This window comes from Lynx canadensis, chromosome C1, assembly GCF_007474595.2.
Source record: "Lynx canadensis isolate LIC74 chromosome C1, mLynCan4.pri.v2, whole genome shotgun sequence".
NCBI lineage: Eukaryota > Metazoa > Chordata > Mammalia > Carnivora > Felidae > Lynx > Lynx canadensis.
Window position 1 is genome coordinate 11,218,306 of NC_044310.1, and position 15,149 is coordinate 11,233,454.

General features: G+C 60.1%; 2 protein-coding genes across 4 annotated transcripts; both read left to right on the forward strand.

Moving 5' to 3' along the window:
- Positions 1–2: 2 nt before the first annotated feature.
- On the forward strand, positions 3–4,750 carry SLC25A34 (solute carrier family 25 member 34). 2 transcript variants are annotated; one of them, XM_030327330.2, is made up of 5 exons: positions 3–1,162; positions 1,717–1,782; positions 1,873–2,025; positions 2,430–2,564; positions 3,216–4,750. In XM_030327330.2, the coding sequence occupies exons 1-5, from the start codon at positions 743–745 to the stop codon at positions 3,396–3,398; spliced, it is 957 nt and encodes a 318-aa protein (XP_030183190.1). In that variant the 5' UTR covers positions 3–742; the 3' UTR covers positions 3,399–4,750. The 2 variants fall into 2 exon arrangements, with proteins under 2 accessions (XP_030183190.1, XP_030183189.1); XM_030327329.1 differs by having other exon boundaries at positions 1,873–2,073; positions 3,216–4,028.
- A 588-nt stretch (positions 4,751–5,338) lies between these two features.
- On the forward strand, positions 5,339–9,417 carry TMEM82 (transmembrane protein 82). 2 transcript variants are annotated; one of them, XR_003970916.1, is made up of 7 exons: positions 5,339–5,477; positions 5,631–5,703; positions 5,879–6,053; positions 6,925–7,342; positions 8,531–8,718; positions 8,973–9,171; positions 9,271–9,417. XR_003970916.1 is itself a non-coding variant. In XM_030325856.1 (6 exons), the coding sequence occupies exons 1-6, from the start codon at positions 5,390–5,392 to the stop codon at positions 9,066–9,068; spliced, it is 1,038 nt and encodes a 345-aa protein (XP_030181716.1). In that variant the 5' UTR covers positions 5,339–5,389; the 3' UTR covers positions 9,069–9,417. The 2 variants fall into 2 exon arrangements, 1 of the variants encoding a protein (XP_030181716.1); XM_030325856.1 differs by having other exon boundaries at positions 8,973–9,417.
- Positions 9,418–15,149: the final 5,732 nt, after the last annotated feature.

The window sequence follows — 15,149 nt, forward strand, 5'->3', positions numbered from 1 at the left end:
CTGAAGTAGGTGCTGATATCCCCGTTTTAGAAACAGACCGTCGCTAAGAGAGAGAAAGTGACTTGCCCAGAGTCACACATGGTAGCAGAGCCCGGGGTTCAAAAGCAGTTCCACAGGGCTCGAGAAGCCCTTCTCCACCTCTGCTCTCAGTGGGACCATAGACTGTGGGAGCCAGACTGGAAGACTGAGGCCGGGAACGGAGAAGCCACAAGGACGGTGGCAGGGTGGTTGTGGGCAGTCAGTGCGTTGCCTGGGCACGGTTTCAGGAGCCTCCCCGGGCAGCTGCTCTATGCCCAGGGCTCCGAGCTGCAGCAGGACTGGCTAAACCAGAGGCGGGGCAGGGGCACCAGCCCTTCGCCCCAGCGCCACAGGGAGGGCAGGAGCGTGAGAAAAACAGGAGGAGGTGTCTCAGCTGATTGACACCTTCTCCCCGCCCCCAATCTCCCGCCTGCCCCAGGTGACCTTTTCCCCAGATCTCAGGGTCCAGGCCCACCCCTGCGGGGAGGTGTGGAGAACAGAGACAGCTGGGATTGGTCAGAGCCAGCAGGGGCGTGTCCCGGGCTCCAACAGCCCCGGCGGCCGAGCAGAGCAGGTGGACTCCCAGGATAGACCAGGGGCCACCCGGCCTGTCTGACCTGGACGTCTGCCCTCCAGACATGGCCCCAGGCCCCCTTGATCCCCAGCCGGGCGGCCCTGCGGGGGTGCAGACAGCGTAAGCTCCGCCACCCCAGGGCCTGTGCCCATGTCCCTGCCCGGGGCGCAACGGGCCTCAGGAACAGAGGCCAGGGAGACGGTTGCCCCCGCTGTGGACCTGGTGCTAGGCGCCTCGGCCTGTTGCCTGGCCTGTGTCTTCACTAACCCCCTAGAGGTGGTGAAGACGCGGCTGCAGCTGCAGGGGGAGCTGCGGGCCCGGGGCACCTACCCGCGGCCCTACAGGGGCTTTTTTGCCTCGGTGGCCGCGGTGATCCGTGCAGATGGGCTGTGTGGCCTGCAGAAGGGGCTGGCCGCCGGCCTCCTTTACCAGGGCCTCATGAATGGCGTCCGCTTCTACTGCTACAGCCTGGCGTGCCAGGCTGGCCTCACCCAACAGCCTGGTGGCACCGTGGTCGCAGGCGCCGTGGCTGGGGCACTGGGAGCCTTCGTGGGGAGCCCTGCTTACTTGGTGAGTGCCTTTTTTCCATCCTCCATCACCCCGTGACCCAGCTCGCCCGGGGACTCTGGAGCCTCCCAGGCTGGCCCTGCGGGACCCACCTGGACGGCTGGGTGGGGCCTGCTGGGCGGGGAACATCCCTGCCCGGGATTGGAATCTGCCCCTTGGCTCAAAGCCCCAGAGCCGGGTCCTGATCCTCATCCTCCTGGGGTCCCTGCCCCACCAGGCCTGAGCCAGAGGAGGGGGCAGAGGGTGGCAGGACGGCCACCCATCTTCCCGTGCAGCCTGTGCGAGTGAAAAATAAGCGAGGCCCCCGCGTCCCCGGCTGGATGTTGTTTCGTCGTCATCCCGCTTAGTCCTCAGAACAGCTTGTCAGGCGTGAGCGGACGGGCCTGGAGGGGGTTAAGTAACTTGCTCCGGTCACACCGGGATGCAGACCCAGGCTAACTTCAGAGCCTCGCCCCCGACCCTATCCCACACGCCCCCTCAGCTGTGGGGGTGGGCTCATGGCGCTCTGGATGTCTGGGCGCGCTCGTCCAGGCCCTCTCTCACGTCTGCTGTCACAGGTCAAAACACAGCTGCAGGCCCAGACGGTGGCCGCGATGGCTGTGGGGCACCAGCACTATCACCAGGTAGGAACCGTCACTCCCCAGAGCTCCCTGGGCCGGATGGGCTCCTGGGCCGGCAGGGGCTGCCCATGACGCGGCGTCTTCTCCCCGCAGAGTGTTCTGGGGGCCTTGGAAACCATCTGGCGGCAGCAAGGCCTGGCAGGACTATGGCGGGGCGTGGGTGGGGCCGTGCCCAGGGTCATGGTCGGCTCCGCGGCCCAGCTGGCCACCTTTGCCTCTGCCAAGGCCTGGGTGCAGAAACAACAGGTGAGGAGCCAGGGACACCTGTGCCTGCCCACCCACAGACACCCCAAAGTAAGGGCTGCCTGCCTCCTTTCTCCCCCTCTGGGCCCTCATCACTCCCTAACATCTCCAGCTGGACCCCCACCTAGGGAAGCCAACGGGGAGGTGACAGACAGGGCCCCTGAAGACAGCTGAGGACCCTGGCTCTGCCCTTAGGGTCATGTCCCCGGCCCTTGTGCCCAGCAGGAGTGGGGGCCAGCAGTGAGCCCTGTAGCTGTGACGGAGCTGGGGTGGGAGGTGGCTGGAGGCGCTCGGTCTGTTCCCCTTCCCCTAGGTCTCCCAGCCCCCACACGCTGGGAGGGGAGGGTGGGTACCCTGCGGGTGGGGGGAGGGCACCTGCAGGCGTCAGAACCTGTACCACCCCACAGTGGCTCCCGGAGGACAGCTGGCTGGTGGCTTTGGCTGGAGGCATGATCAGTAGCGTCGCCGTGGCCGCAGTCATGACCCCCTTCGACGTGGTCAGCACGCGGCTATACAATCAGCCCGTGGACGGAACTGGCAAAGTGAGCAGGGGCTGGTGCGGGGGGTGGGGGGCCAGTGGGAAGCTGGAGAGCACCCTCCAACACTCACACACACACACACACACACACACACACACACACAGCCAGAGACATGCAGACACGTGACATGCATGCAGACGCATCGATTTGCCTTGCTTGCTGAGCACCTATGTCCCAGGCACGGGCTAAGCATTTTCACCTCTGGGTTTTATTCCATCCTCACAATCACCTCCATCTTCCTGATGAGGAAACTGACGCTCAGAGAGATCTGGTGACTTGTGTGTGCGGTCGCCCGGCTGATACGTGGAGGAGCCCGAATCAGAATCCAGGCCTGACCCCACGGCCTCACGCACACGGGCCCTCGCATACACCGGTGCAGGCTGCGCTCAGCACAGAGGTGCCCTCCACAGGCCGAGTGAGGGCTGAAATCCACCTGTGTGCCACTAGCCAAAGTTCAGCCCCCAGGCATGGGGCTGTGGCTGCCTGGACCAAGAGGCTTCTTACATTTCAGGGCCACCTTTCTAGAATTTGCCCAGCTTGGGGAGAGTCTCTCTACTGATGTGCCACAGTAGCCCCCACACACAGACACCCTTGGTTGTGCCAGCCAGGGTGCCACGTTCCCTGTAGTGACATCTGCCCCGCGTCTGTCCCCAGGGCCAGCTGTATGGTGGCCTCGCCGACTGCCTGGTGAAGATCTGGCGGCAGGAGGGCCCCCTGGCACTCTACAAGGGTCTGGGCCCGGCCTACCTGCGCCTGGGCCCCCACACAATCCTCAGTATGCTCTTCTGGGATGAGCTCCGGAAACTGGCTGGGCGGGGCCTGCACCAGGGCACCTAGGGGGCACCCCTCACCCCCATTTCCCGACACAGCCTGGCACTCGGCAGGAAGCAATGGCCCGCTCCAGCTGGGAATGGCCGGCTCAGAGCAGACCACTGGCCTAGACCCTGCCACAGGTCGGAGGAGAGTGTGGACAGCGCTGGTCCCCCCCCCCCCAGACCCACGGCCCCCCCTCAGGCCAGAGCATTTGTTCTGGATGGCCAGCCACTTTGTTCTCCAGCAAATTCTCTTCCCCCTCTGTACTGGGTTACCTTATCCCAGAGCCTTACTCATTATGATAATCGCTGCTCCGGGGCATGGCCATCACCTTGAGCTGGGCCTCTTACATGCATCAGCTTGCTTAGTCCTCAAACAGTGTGAGACGGTAAAACCCTCTTTTACCAAGAGGAAGCTGAGAACTCAGAAAAGAGAAGTGCTTTGACCAAAGCCACACAGCTCTGAAGTGGCGGAAAGAGGACTGAAAGTTAGCTCTGCCCGGCGCAGGCTGGTGTCCCTGGCAACAGCCGGGACCATGAGGGCTGGAGGGCCCCCGACAGTCACTGTGAGGCACCACGAGGCCATAGTGGACCTCCGACAAGATGGTTTAAACAACAGATATTGTCTCACAGCTTGGAGGCTGGAAGTCAGAGATCCAGGCATCAGCGGGGTTGGTTTCTTCTGAGGCCTCTCTCTCTCTCTCTCTCCTCTCTCTCCCCTCTCTCTCTCACCCCCTGGCATGTGGACGGCCATCTTCCCCCGTGTCCTCACACGGTCTTCCTTCTGTGTCTGTGTCCTAATCTCTTCTTATAAGGCCCCCAGTCGTGTTGGATTAGCACCGACCCTAATGTCCTCATTTTAACTTAATTACCTCTTTAGGGACCCCATCTCCAATTACAGTCACATATAGGGGGTTAGAACTTCAATATATGAATGTGGGGGGGGGGGGACATAATGCAGCCTACAACACCAACTAGAAGCTTTTACTGAGGGCTTCCTAGGTGCCCAGCACTGTGAGCGTCCGGACAAATCCTCATGACCGTTCTGAAAGGGGTCTCTGGACATGCCCATTCTTCAGATGAGGAGGCTAAGGCCCAGGGCGGGGAGGGGAGTGGCTCAACGTGAGTAGCAGAGCTAGGTGTCCCCACTCTGGGCCCTTTCCCCAGGCTGCAGCCACACTCCTCCCAGTGAGTGTGTTCCTAAGGCCCACGCTGACCTTTGTGCTTCAGAGAATGACACCGAGTCCCTGGAAGGGATAGGACTGGCCCCAGCCCAAGCAGAGCCTAAACCACCTACCCTGCCATCCCCCATGTCTGCTGTTCCCCGGGGGTACCCCACCACACACTCCAAACCAATAAAGTTTTCTATTTTGTTTACTTCCACGACTCCCTTCTGCTGAAGCCTCGGTCTCCCCCACCCGTGACACCACCCCCCACCCCTTGGCTCTCTCCTCGGTCTGGGGAAGGAGGATCCGGATTTGCCGCACCCTCGGCGGCTTCCAACCCAACCGAGGCCTGCCACCTAGTGGACACGGGGAGGATCGTCGAGGCAGGCTGCCCAGTGGCGGAAGGAGAGGGGGGGGCCCAGAACTGTATCTCAACCTCAGGTTGTGGGGGGTACGGACCACCTTCCAGAACTGGGGCTGAGGGGGCAGAGCCCAGATGCAAGGCTGTGGGGGGCAACAGATAAGGCCTGGGGCTTCAGGAAGGCCCTGTGGGGCAAGGCCTAAGGTAGGGTGAGGAAAACGGGCACCCAACTTGAGCAGAGACAGAGGCCAGAGATCAGTGCTGGTTTCATGCCGCCCAAAGGCGGAGCCCCCGGACAGCAGTAGGCTCCCGAGGCCAGTAACCCTGGGGCCCTGAAGGTATCCCTGCCTCCCCTCCCCTCCCCTTCCCTCCCTTGAGCTTCTGATCCCTCCCTGCCCCTCCCCTCCCTCCACTGACACCTTTGCCCCGTGACTTTGGTCTCTCTGGAGCAGACCTGGCCAGAGGCGGGGGCTGATCCCGGCAGCGGCCATGTTCTCCCTGCCATCCCTGCCCTCCTGGCTCCCCGGCCTCCCCTCCCTCCAGTGGGGCTCCAGCCTCCTAGACTCTGTCCTGCAAGGTGAGAGCCACCTCCCTGTCCCGTGCAGCCCCGCCCCCTCCGGCAGCTCTGGGCAGCTGCAGGGTGGACCCCCCCCCGCCCCCGCCCCCCACCACGTGGGTCTCCCACCACCTCTAACCCTCCAAACCGCCTGCCCTCCCTCCTGCCCCTCAGGCCTCATCGGGGCCAGCGGAGTCTCCGTCCTGAACAGCCTCCTGAAGGTCTACTTCTTTGTGAACTGTGCCAAGTGAGTGCCTGCCAACCCAGCCCACTCCTGGGCCCCCGAGCCGTCTCCGGCCTGTGAGGGCAGGGCCGGAGGGAAGGGAACCCTATCCCCAGTGAGCACGTCTGGGGGCACGGGGACCACTGCCCAGGCCGAGGCTGGTGGTTCTGGCCCTGCCCACGTCCATTCTGCCCCACAGCAACCCTGAGCGGCGGCTGGAAAAGCACCGGCTGCAGGCCCCGTGGGCCTCGCTGGAGACCGTGCACCTGGCAGGGCTGGCCCTGATCCTGACCGTCGTGGGGGCCCGGGTGGCCGCCCTGGTGGTGCTTGAGTTCTCCCTCCGGGCTATCTCCACACTGCTCTCCCTGGGCAAGGTAAGGCTCCCTGAGGTGGGGGGGGGGGTGTCATTACCCGAACCCGGGCCCTGATTTTCACCCCAGACCCCCTGTCTCCTCACCACCTCCTTTCTGTAAGACCGAGACCGGAGGGTGCAGATTGCCCCCCTGGGGTTGTGATCGCCAGTGCAGTCCCAGCTCCTAGCGAGCTCCTGGACACCGGGCTCCCCGTGTGCCAGGCCCCGTGCCGGATCCTCTGAGTGCGTATCATCTCACGTATCCACACAGTCAGAGGCGGGTAGAGCTTCGCTGTGATCTCCATTTCACGGACGGGGAAACTAAGGCTCGGAGACGGTAACTGGCTTGTCGCAGGTCAACAACCAGAAAGAAGTGGAGTCAGGCTCTGAACCCAGGTCTTCAAGGCTCTGAGCCACAAACCCTCAGCAAGCACATGGGGCCCAAGGAACAGTCGTGACTGAAATTAAGCAGCAAGAAATGATCCCAGTAGGTAGGGCTTGACCTTGAAGGCAATATCCCTGCTTTTTTTTTTTTTTTAAGCTTATTTATTTTGACAGAGATAGATAGAGAGAGAGAGAGAGAGAGAGAGAGAGAGAGAATCCCAAGCAGGCTCCATGCTGTCAGCGCAGATCCCAATGCGGGCCTCGATCTCACGAACAATGAGATCATGACCTGAGCCGAAATCAAGAGTCAGACGCTTAACTGACGGAGCCACCCGGGCACCCCAGGGAATATTCCTTCTTTGGGAACGATCCCCAAGGTTCCTTCCGGCTCCAGATTCCTACAGAATGGAGCCTCTGCACCTTCACAGCCCCTTGCCCCCCCCCTCAGGTGAGAGGCAGCCTGAGCCCCCAGCATCGCGGCCCCCTTTCTCCCCGCCTCCCCCTCCCAGGGCTCCCAGGGCACCGAGAGGCTGCGGCTGCACCTGCTGTGCCAGTACGCGCTGGGCTGCGGGCTGACCTGCGGCCTGAGCTTCCTGCAGGAGGACGCCCCGCACCGCACCCTGAACCTGCTGCTGGGCCTCTGGCTGGCCACGCTGCTTCGCACGGGTGCCAGGCGCCTCTGCCGCCACATCTACCAGCTCTATGAGCTGCACAGCAGCCAGCAGTACTGCGGGGTCTGCCTGGGGCTGCTGGCCGGCGCTCATGCCCTCCCCCGGCTGCTGGCCCGCGCCCTGGCCGTGGCCTTTGCCGTGGGTGACCTGGCAGCCGTGGCCCTTATCAACCGGGACTTCCTGACCACGTCAGACGCCGTGCGTTTCTGGACACCGCTCGTCATCTGCTACACGCTGCTCGTCATCTACATGCAGGGTAAGGGCCACAGGCGGGGTCCTGGGCGGCCGCTGATTCACTGGGCGTTCACGTCCCACTGTCCGACCGGGGCACAGCATTGTGCCAGGCCCCGGGGAGGCCGACAACAGTTAGACCACACCCCTGCCATCCCAGGGCGCCCAGTCTAGTGACAGAAGCCATATGGGGCGGCTCACTGATGGGTGTGGCATGCGCTGGGAGCCCCAAGGAGATGGAGCTTGAACTGGGTTCTGAAGGATAGTAGGAGGGTTCGGGTGGGGAAGGGGGGCGGGGAAGAGATCCTGGCAGAGGGAACCCCGCAGGCCGAAGCCCAGAGGTGAGAGAAGGTGGGGCCCTGTGGAACGACTGAAAAAGTGGAGTATGGCTGTCACCCCAAGGGAATGGGGAGGGGTTGAGACTGGCCAGGCTGATGGGGGGGCCTGATGGAGAGCCCTCATCAACCCAGTGCAGGCGGTCTGATGAGAAGCCCCTGCACGGCTTTCAGCAGGGGAGAGCGACCTGGCCAGATGTGGGCTATGGGAAGAACCGCCTGGCTGCAGGGCGGAGACGGGGTCGAGGTGGCGGGACAGGGAAGGGCAGTCAGGCAGAAAGCAGCGGGTGCAAAGGCCCTGAGGTGGGAGTGAGTCTGGCATGCTGGGGAGTAGTAAGGAATGGGAGCGAGCCAGAGACGAAACGAGGACACGGCTCAGATCAGGCAGGACGTCCCGTTCCTGTGTTTAGAAGGTCACTAGCTGCCGAGTGGACATGGAGTAGACACTTGACCCACAAGGTCAAGAACAGAAGCCGGGAGCTGGGACTGGGTGGGGCAGCGGGAGTGGGGAGGTGGGTTCGGGTGGGGCTCTACTTAGCAGAAAGAGTCCCCGGGGCTTCCCGACCGATTAGAGGTGGCAGTGGAGGCAGGACGGCGCCTGCAGCTTGGAGCTGGCGGGCCCCCCCCCCCCTCCCCTGACTGCAGGCAGAGCGCAGCAGCGGGCAGGCTCGGGGGTAGACAGGCCTGGTTAGGAAGAAGTGCCTGGTGCCAGCCAGGTGCTCAGAGAGTGGGGGTGAGGGAGGAGGGAGGCAGGGGGCTGCAAGGGGAGGGGAAGGCTCACACTGAGGAAGGTCGGGGGCAGCCGGGAGTCCAGGCCCCGTCCCAGGCCGGACCTCAGGCAGGGCGGGCAGGTGGTAACAGGTGCCCTGCCCCCCCAGAGGAGCAGCGGCAGAACCCCGGCCTGCAGAGCCAGGTCCAGACGGTGCTGGTGCGCATGGGCGGCCTCTTCGTGCTGCTGCTGACCGTGGGCAGCTGGCTGGACCTCCTGGGTGTCCTTATGTCCCTGCTGGGCGAGCTCTGGTGCCTGACGAGCGTCCGTACCCTGCTGGACCTTTGCCAGATACAGGTGGGCGCTTCACCGCGTGGGTCCCCCAGACACGGAAGCCCCGCTCCAGACAGCCCGAGGAGCCTCCACAGGCCCGAGTTCAAGAAGGGCTGGGGTGACCTCTCTCGGGGTGGGGGCAGAAGGAGCTGAAATCCCCTCTTTCACCTGGTGTTAAGCTTTGACCCCTGCGTGGGTAGCAGGGCCTGAAGCTCCCCCACCAGAGGATGGGGGAGCTGAGTTGTGTCCTTCTTCTTTTCCTCCCCACCTTCCCCCAGGAGTTTCCATCCCAGAGGCCTTCAGTGTCAGCTCCAAGGCAGCCCCCGCCCCAGCCCTCAGCACCTGGCCAGCCCCAGGGGACAGCCCCCTCCTGACCTGCCTTAGCAAGGACTTGGGAGTCTGTCTCGGGCCCACCCAGGCTCATCTGGAGGTCTTGACCCCAGGACTGCCAGCCCTGCCCCCCACTTGGAGTTCAAGGTGGGCACTGGGGCTCTTGGGAGGGAGAAGAGGGCTCGGGGCTAGAGCTCTCAGAAGGGGGCACTTGGAGGCCACTGAGCGAACCCCTATTTTTCTCAGGACAGAGAACGGATGCAGCGCCCTCAAACCTGCCTTCCCGGTGGGGGGGGTTGGGGGAATGGGGGAGAATTGCGTTCTCAGAATGGCTTCTCCTTTACTGGCCTCCCTCGCCCTCTCCATGAACAACAATAAAGATGATTTTCTCAACCTGCGTTAGAATCATGAACACACAGAGAGGGAAAGAGGCTTTTCTGAGGCCACACAGCTCCTCTGGCTGGGGCGGGCCCCGGGGATACATGCCGGCTGGGTCCCCTGGTGTTGGGGAGTTCAGTACTGAGGTGGCTGAGGAAGCCATGGGGATGTGGTCTAGCCTGGACGCGTGGTCTAGCACCCACCTGCGGTCGCGGGTGGATGGTGCCCACCTTCCGTCCCATCCTAGGCTGAGAACCAGCTAAAGGGAGGCTCGGCTAAGACCGTGACGATCCTTGCCATTTCAGCTTCGTTCAGCCTCGTATTTCCTGCAGGGCCCAGCCCGGGGAGGCAACAGACTATCTGGGAAAAGGTTGGGTACCAGCTCCTCTGCTTACTTGCTGTGTGTCCTTGGGGGCTTCGCTGCCACTCTCTGAGCCCGTCAGAAGAAAAATTGCCATGTGTAGGGTGCTGACCATGTGCCAAGCACTATGCCGAACACTTTTATGATCTCGTTTGGTTCTGACATCAGCCTCAAGAGGCAGGTACTGTTATCCCTTTTTACAGATTCAGAAACAGGCTCAGAGAGGTTATGGAACTTGCTCAAGGTCACTGAGCTAGTTGGTGGCTAAGTCAGGATTTGAATCCAGGTGGCCTGACTCCCAGAGCTCAAGTGCTTTGCATGCCTCCTGCTACCCCCCTCTTGTTGGAAGAACTGGGGCCACGGAAACCAACCGAGGTGCACATAAAATATGGCAGGTCCATTCCTGGAAGGTTCTGGAATATGGTTGCAGCCACCTTGTGAGCAGGGTAATCTGATGCTCCGTCACAGCCATGTTACTCCGGCCCTAGCATCCAGCCCACAGGGCAGTTTCCACAGGGACTGAAGGCCCAGCTCAGGGCCCTTTCCCAGGAGGGGCCCCACAGGGCAAAGGAGACTCCCAGCTTCCAGGCCTCCTGGGGGTTGTGAGGGTCAGATTGTCTAGGAGGGTGGAGGAGACGTCAGGGAGGAGGTGAGGGGAGAAGATTCTTGGAGGATTCCAGGTTCTGGCAAGCCCTGCTTCTCAGCAAAGGCCACCATGGTCACCCAAAGGCTACTGCCTCAGGACAGAGTCTGGGGTAGGATTCTCCGCTCCCCACCCTGGGACACACCTGGGACATGGGGCAGGCTGGCCCCAAGCCTGGACAGGGTGGTTTCAGCTCATTCCTCCAGAAATGGCCACCCAACTGACAGTCCAAGCCTAATCCCTGACCCTTTGCTCTCTGCCACCTTACCCCCAGATGGGCCTCTCAGCCCCAAAGTAGCTGAGGTGGGGGAAATGCCTGTGGCTGCCCCTCCCTCAATCCAGGACCCAGCCCCCCTCTGCCTGGGAGTGCGTTCAGTTCCCTCTGGGCAGGAAACTTGTCCCAGTCTGGGAGGAAATGGCTCAGTTAGTTGGGCACCCAGCCAGCCCTTGCCAGACCCAGAATGGGCACCAGGTTCCAACTCGGGCCTGATGTTTTTGCTGGAAGGTTCTCTGGCCTCTTGGCCCCTAGCACAGCCTGGGACCCGGTGGGGACAGGGCTGGGAGGGGATTGGATTTGGCAGTCCTTTCCTTTTTATGGACACAGGGACCATTTCCAAACAAAAAAATGGGCCACGTGGGTTGGACTAGGATTCTTTTCTTATCTATTAAATTATTTTTATGAAAAAGTCTGACAAGGGTATAAAAATTAGATCACTCTAAGTGAGGCGTTTAGCAAATCTCCATCCCAAACAAAGGAAAAGAGGCCTGAAGTCCAAAGAGCAGAGGAAATCCAGAAGGTATGGTCTGGAATGGGGTATGAAGCTGGGACTTCTCTCAGAGACCATGAGAGTTCGAGTCCTGCGCTCTGACCAGCATCCTTCCGAAGAGGAGGGAGACCGGGGCCCCCAGTCTCTGCTAGAAGGGGGTAGTAGCCTCCAGGGCAGCTGGGATTGGGGTGAACCGGCCTCCCCCCTCCTGAACTCCCACTTCGCCCCTTCTGAGCTATGGCATTGTCCCTTTGGGCATCCCGCATGCCTTACCCTAGTCACTCATTCACAAGTAATTATTGAACATCTGCATGGGGCCAGGCTCTGGCCTGTAGTAACTGTGCCGCAAGGAAAAGTACAGCTGGGTAAGTCACTCTGTCGGCGGGAGACTGGGACAAGCTAAGGTGAGTGTACTTGTGATCCACAGCTGTGTTACAAACGGCCCCAAAAGTTAGCAGCTTAAAACAATAGACACTGACTGTCTCGCGCTTTTTTGTGGGTTGGGTCCCACAGGCTGGCTGGGGCCTCTGGCTCAGGGTCTCCTCACAGACCGCAGTCAAGACGTGGGCCAAGGCTCCGGTGACATCGTGAGGCTTGACCGGGGTAGGGTCCACTTCCAAGCTCACTCACACGGCTGTTGACAGGATTCAGTTTCTTACAGGCTACCGGGCTGAGAGTCTCAGCTCCTCTCTGGCTGTTGGCCAGGGGTCTCCCTTCGTTCCTCGCCATGTGGGCCTCCCCATAGACAGCTCCCAACAGGGGAGCTGGTGTCCCTCAGAGCAAGCCAGTAAGGGACACAGAGAGAAAAGACATGCAGGACAGAAGTCACAGTCTTTTTGTAGCCCAGTGTTTTGGGTTTTTAAAAATTTTTTTAATTAATTTATTTAAATTTATTTAATTTTTTAAAATTTATTTATTTAAATTTATTTAAAATTTTTAAAATTTTTTGAGAGAGAGAGAGACAGAGCACAGGAAGGGGAGGGGCAGAGAGAGAGGGAAACACAGAATCCAAAGCAGGATCCAGGCTCTGAGCCGTCAGCACAGAGCCCGATCGAACTCCTGAACCTCGAGCTCGTGACCTGAGCTGAAGTCAGATGCTGAACCGACTGAGCCACCCGGGCGCCCCAAGTGACTCCTCCCCTTGCTGTTTGTAGAATAGCGCAGAAACAAGCCAGTTTGGAAGCATGTGAAATTACCCAGGTGAGATGATACTAACCCTGGCAAGAACCCAGGGCTTGAACCAAAATGGTAGCCATGGAGGTAGTCAGAAGTGGTTGGACATGCATGTATTTCGAGGGTCCATAGGACTTCCTGATCAATTAGATGTGGGTTTGATAGAATGAGAAGAATCCAGGGCTCTCGGCTTCTCGGCCTGAAGAACTGGGTGAGTGAGATGGGAGGCATCTGGGGCAGAGTAGGGCCCTTCACGCAGGTGCGGTTGGCGTTGACGGGAAGGCCAGGTGTCATGATGTGTGTGATGTGGGCTCAGGGAGGCCTAACCGACAAGGAGCTGTTGACACTGAGTCCTGAACGTTGTGGGGGGGGGGGGCGTGGTGCGGCAGCCCACGTGCTGAGATGCCTGAGGGACTATAGAAAAGTCCCCGTGGCTGAGCAGAGGGCGCGAGGGGCACAGCAGTGGGAGATGCGGTGGGTTGCGGAGGCTGGCTGCGGCCAGATGGCCCAGGGTCACGGGAGGGCTTGGCATTTTCCTCCCTGGAAGCAGCAGGAGCCCCGGAGGGGCTGGGTGAGGAGCAGAGAGTGGGGGGCTCGTGAGGATCACATCCTGCTCTAGCGAGATGGTCTGGCCATCAGGGTGGAGATGGGTTGTAAGGAGTAAGGCAGGGCCAGTCCAATGTTAAGGGCCCCCTTTAGGAAAAAGAATACAAAATTTGCATTGAAGTGGGTAGTGACAGAATGATAAAGAGAAAGCATAACAAATTGCTGGAGGCCTGGAGACTTGGGTGCCTTCTTCTGACATCTCCCTGGGCGGTGTGCCAAGGGGACTTAATGGAAAATGCTTCCTGAGTGCGACCTGGCTACCTCCCTTCCTAGAACACTCTGTAACTCCCAGCAACCCTCACAGGGGCCCCTACCACGGAGAGGCCTACACTCACAGTAAACCCACCTTGGCTAAGAGAGAAGTAGGGAGGCCAGCTGGGGGGAAGAAGGGGTCCCAGGAACTGGGGGTGCTAAGAAAGATGAAGCCAAGGGTGGGGGCTCCCAGTGGGGGTGGGGGCTCAAGCAGGGAGATGGGACCAGTGAGGTGTTTGAATAGGGGCTCAGCCTTGGCAAGCAGCCAAGGGCCTGGGGCAACCTCGGGGACCCCCAAAGGGACGGACACCAGGATTTCCTCCTCTCTGCCCACAGAAGGGGCTCTGACATTCAAGGCCAGGGCCAAAGAGGGGCCTTCCCAGCCTGCTGAGCCTCTGGCCCCCTCCATGGAGCCTGTGCTGATTTGCTAAGCAATGGTCTGGCCGTGGGAACCAACCAGCCCAGACAGTGCCAGCTCAGGCCCCCAGACCAGGAGGGGATTAAGACCCAGACGATGTTATCACAGCCAGCTCTGGGAAGCTGGGCCCTGCATGGCCCAAGTGGACATAGGCTTGGGGCCTGAGAGGAGGGGAATTTATGTGGCTATAATGTGGCCCGGTTTGCTCCCCTTTGGTTTTTTAAGTTTGTTTTTGAGAGAGAGCAAGCTGGGGAGGGGCAGAGAGAGAGAGGGAGAGGGAGAGAGAGAATCCCAAGCAGGCTCCACACGGTCAGCGTGGAGCCCGATGTGGGGCTCGAACCCATACGCCATGAGATCATGACCTGAGCTGAAATCAAGAGTCAGATGCTTACCCTGACTGAGCCCCCTCCCCCGCCGGGTGCCCCTCTCCCCTCCCTTGGTTTTCAAACGTTTTCCCTACACACTGGGCCCATTCAGTAAAGCTGCCTGGAGCCAGGCTACCTGGGTTCAAATGAAGTCCATTTGTCGAGTGGACTGAACAGATGATGGAGGTGGGGCACGTAGCCCAGAGGCTGACCGTGGCCTCTAGTCCACTCCGCCCCACCCAGCCAAGGGACTATAACTGAGTCTCAGTCGTGCCCTTCTGGTGTGAAGGATCAGTGAACACATCTGAGTAAGGGGATGGAGAGGCAGGCCCCGATTCAGGCAGCCGAAGCAGGAATCGCAGAAGCCCATCTCAGGGGAGGAAGGGAATGAAGAGGCCCACTTCCCCCCTCTTGTCCAGGGGACTGCTTCCGGGTACAGGAAGATGAGCATATGTGCATTTCACTTGCCACGAGCTGTTAATACAGCTGTTAATACACTGATTCTCTACTGAGGAATTGTAACCCTGTGTTATGCATTTTTCATGCATTATCTGCCCGCCCCCCACCGCCGCCCAGCTTTCAGAACCACCTGGAAGGAATGGTTTTCTCCGTCTCCTCAGGAGAAAACCCAAGGTACAGAAAGATTACGTGACTTGCTCAAGATCACAGAGCTAAGAAGCGGGAGAGCCAAGATCCAAATTCAGATAGGTCTGATTCCAAAGCCCAAGCTCCTAACTGCTTACTACCCATCACTACGCTGCTTCACATGTGATTTGTATATGCAGCTACCTGAGACCTCCAACCCCAACTTGTGCGTTTTGCAGGAATTGCTGAGTCCTGACATCCCAAGGTCTCTGGGCCAGTGAGGGCTGTGGCACAGGAAAACTTGTCCCTGTTCCTGGATCTAGTTCCAGAACATATGGACTGTGTGGACCGAGATCTCCGGAGACCAGGCAAGGGTGATGGGAGAATAGCCACTGCTACTTGGTGGTCACTAACTATGGGCCAGGCTCTGGGGGGTACCCTTTCAGTGCCTCCGTCCGCAACAGGTCTGCAAAGGGAAGCATTCCTGTCCCCATTTGAGGGTATCCAGCGCAGCACCTCTGTTTTTTGTTTTGGTTTAATTTTCTTAATGTTTATTTATTTTTGAGAGAGAGAGAGA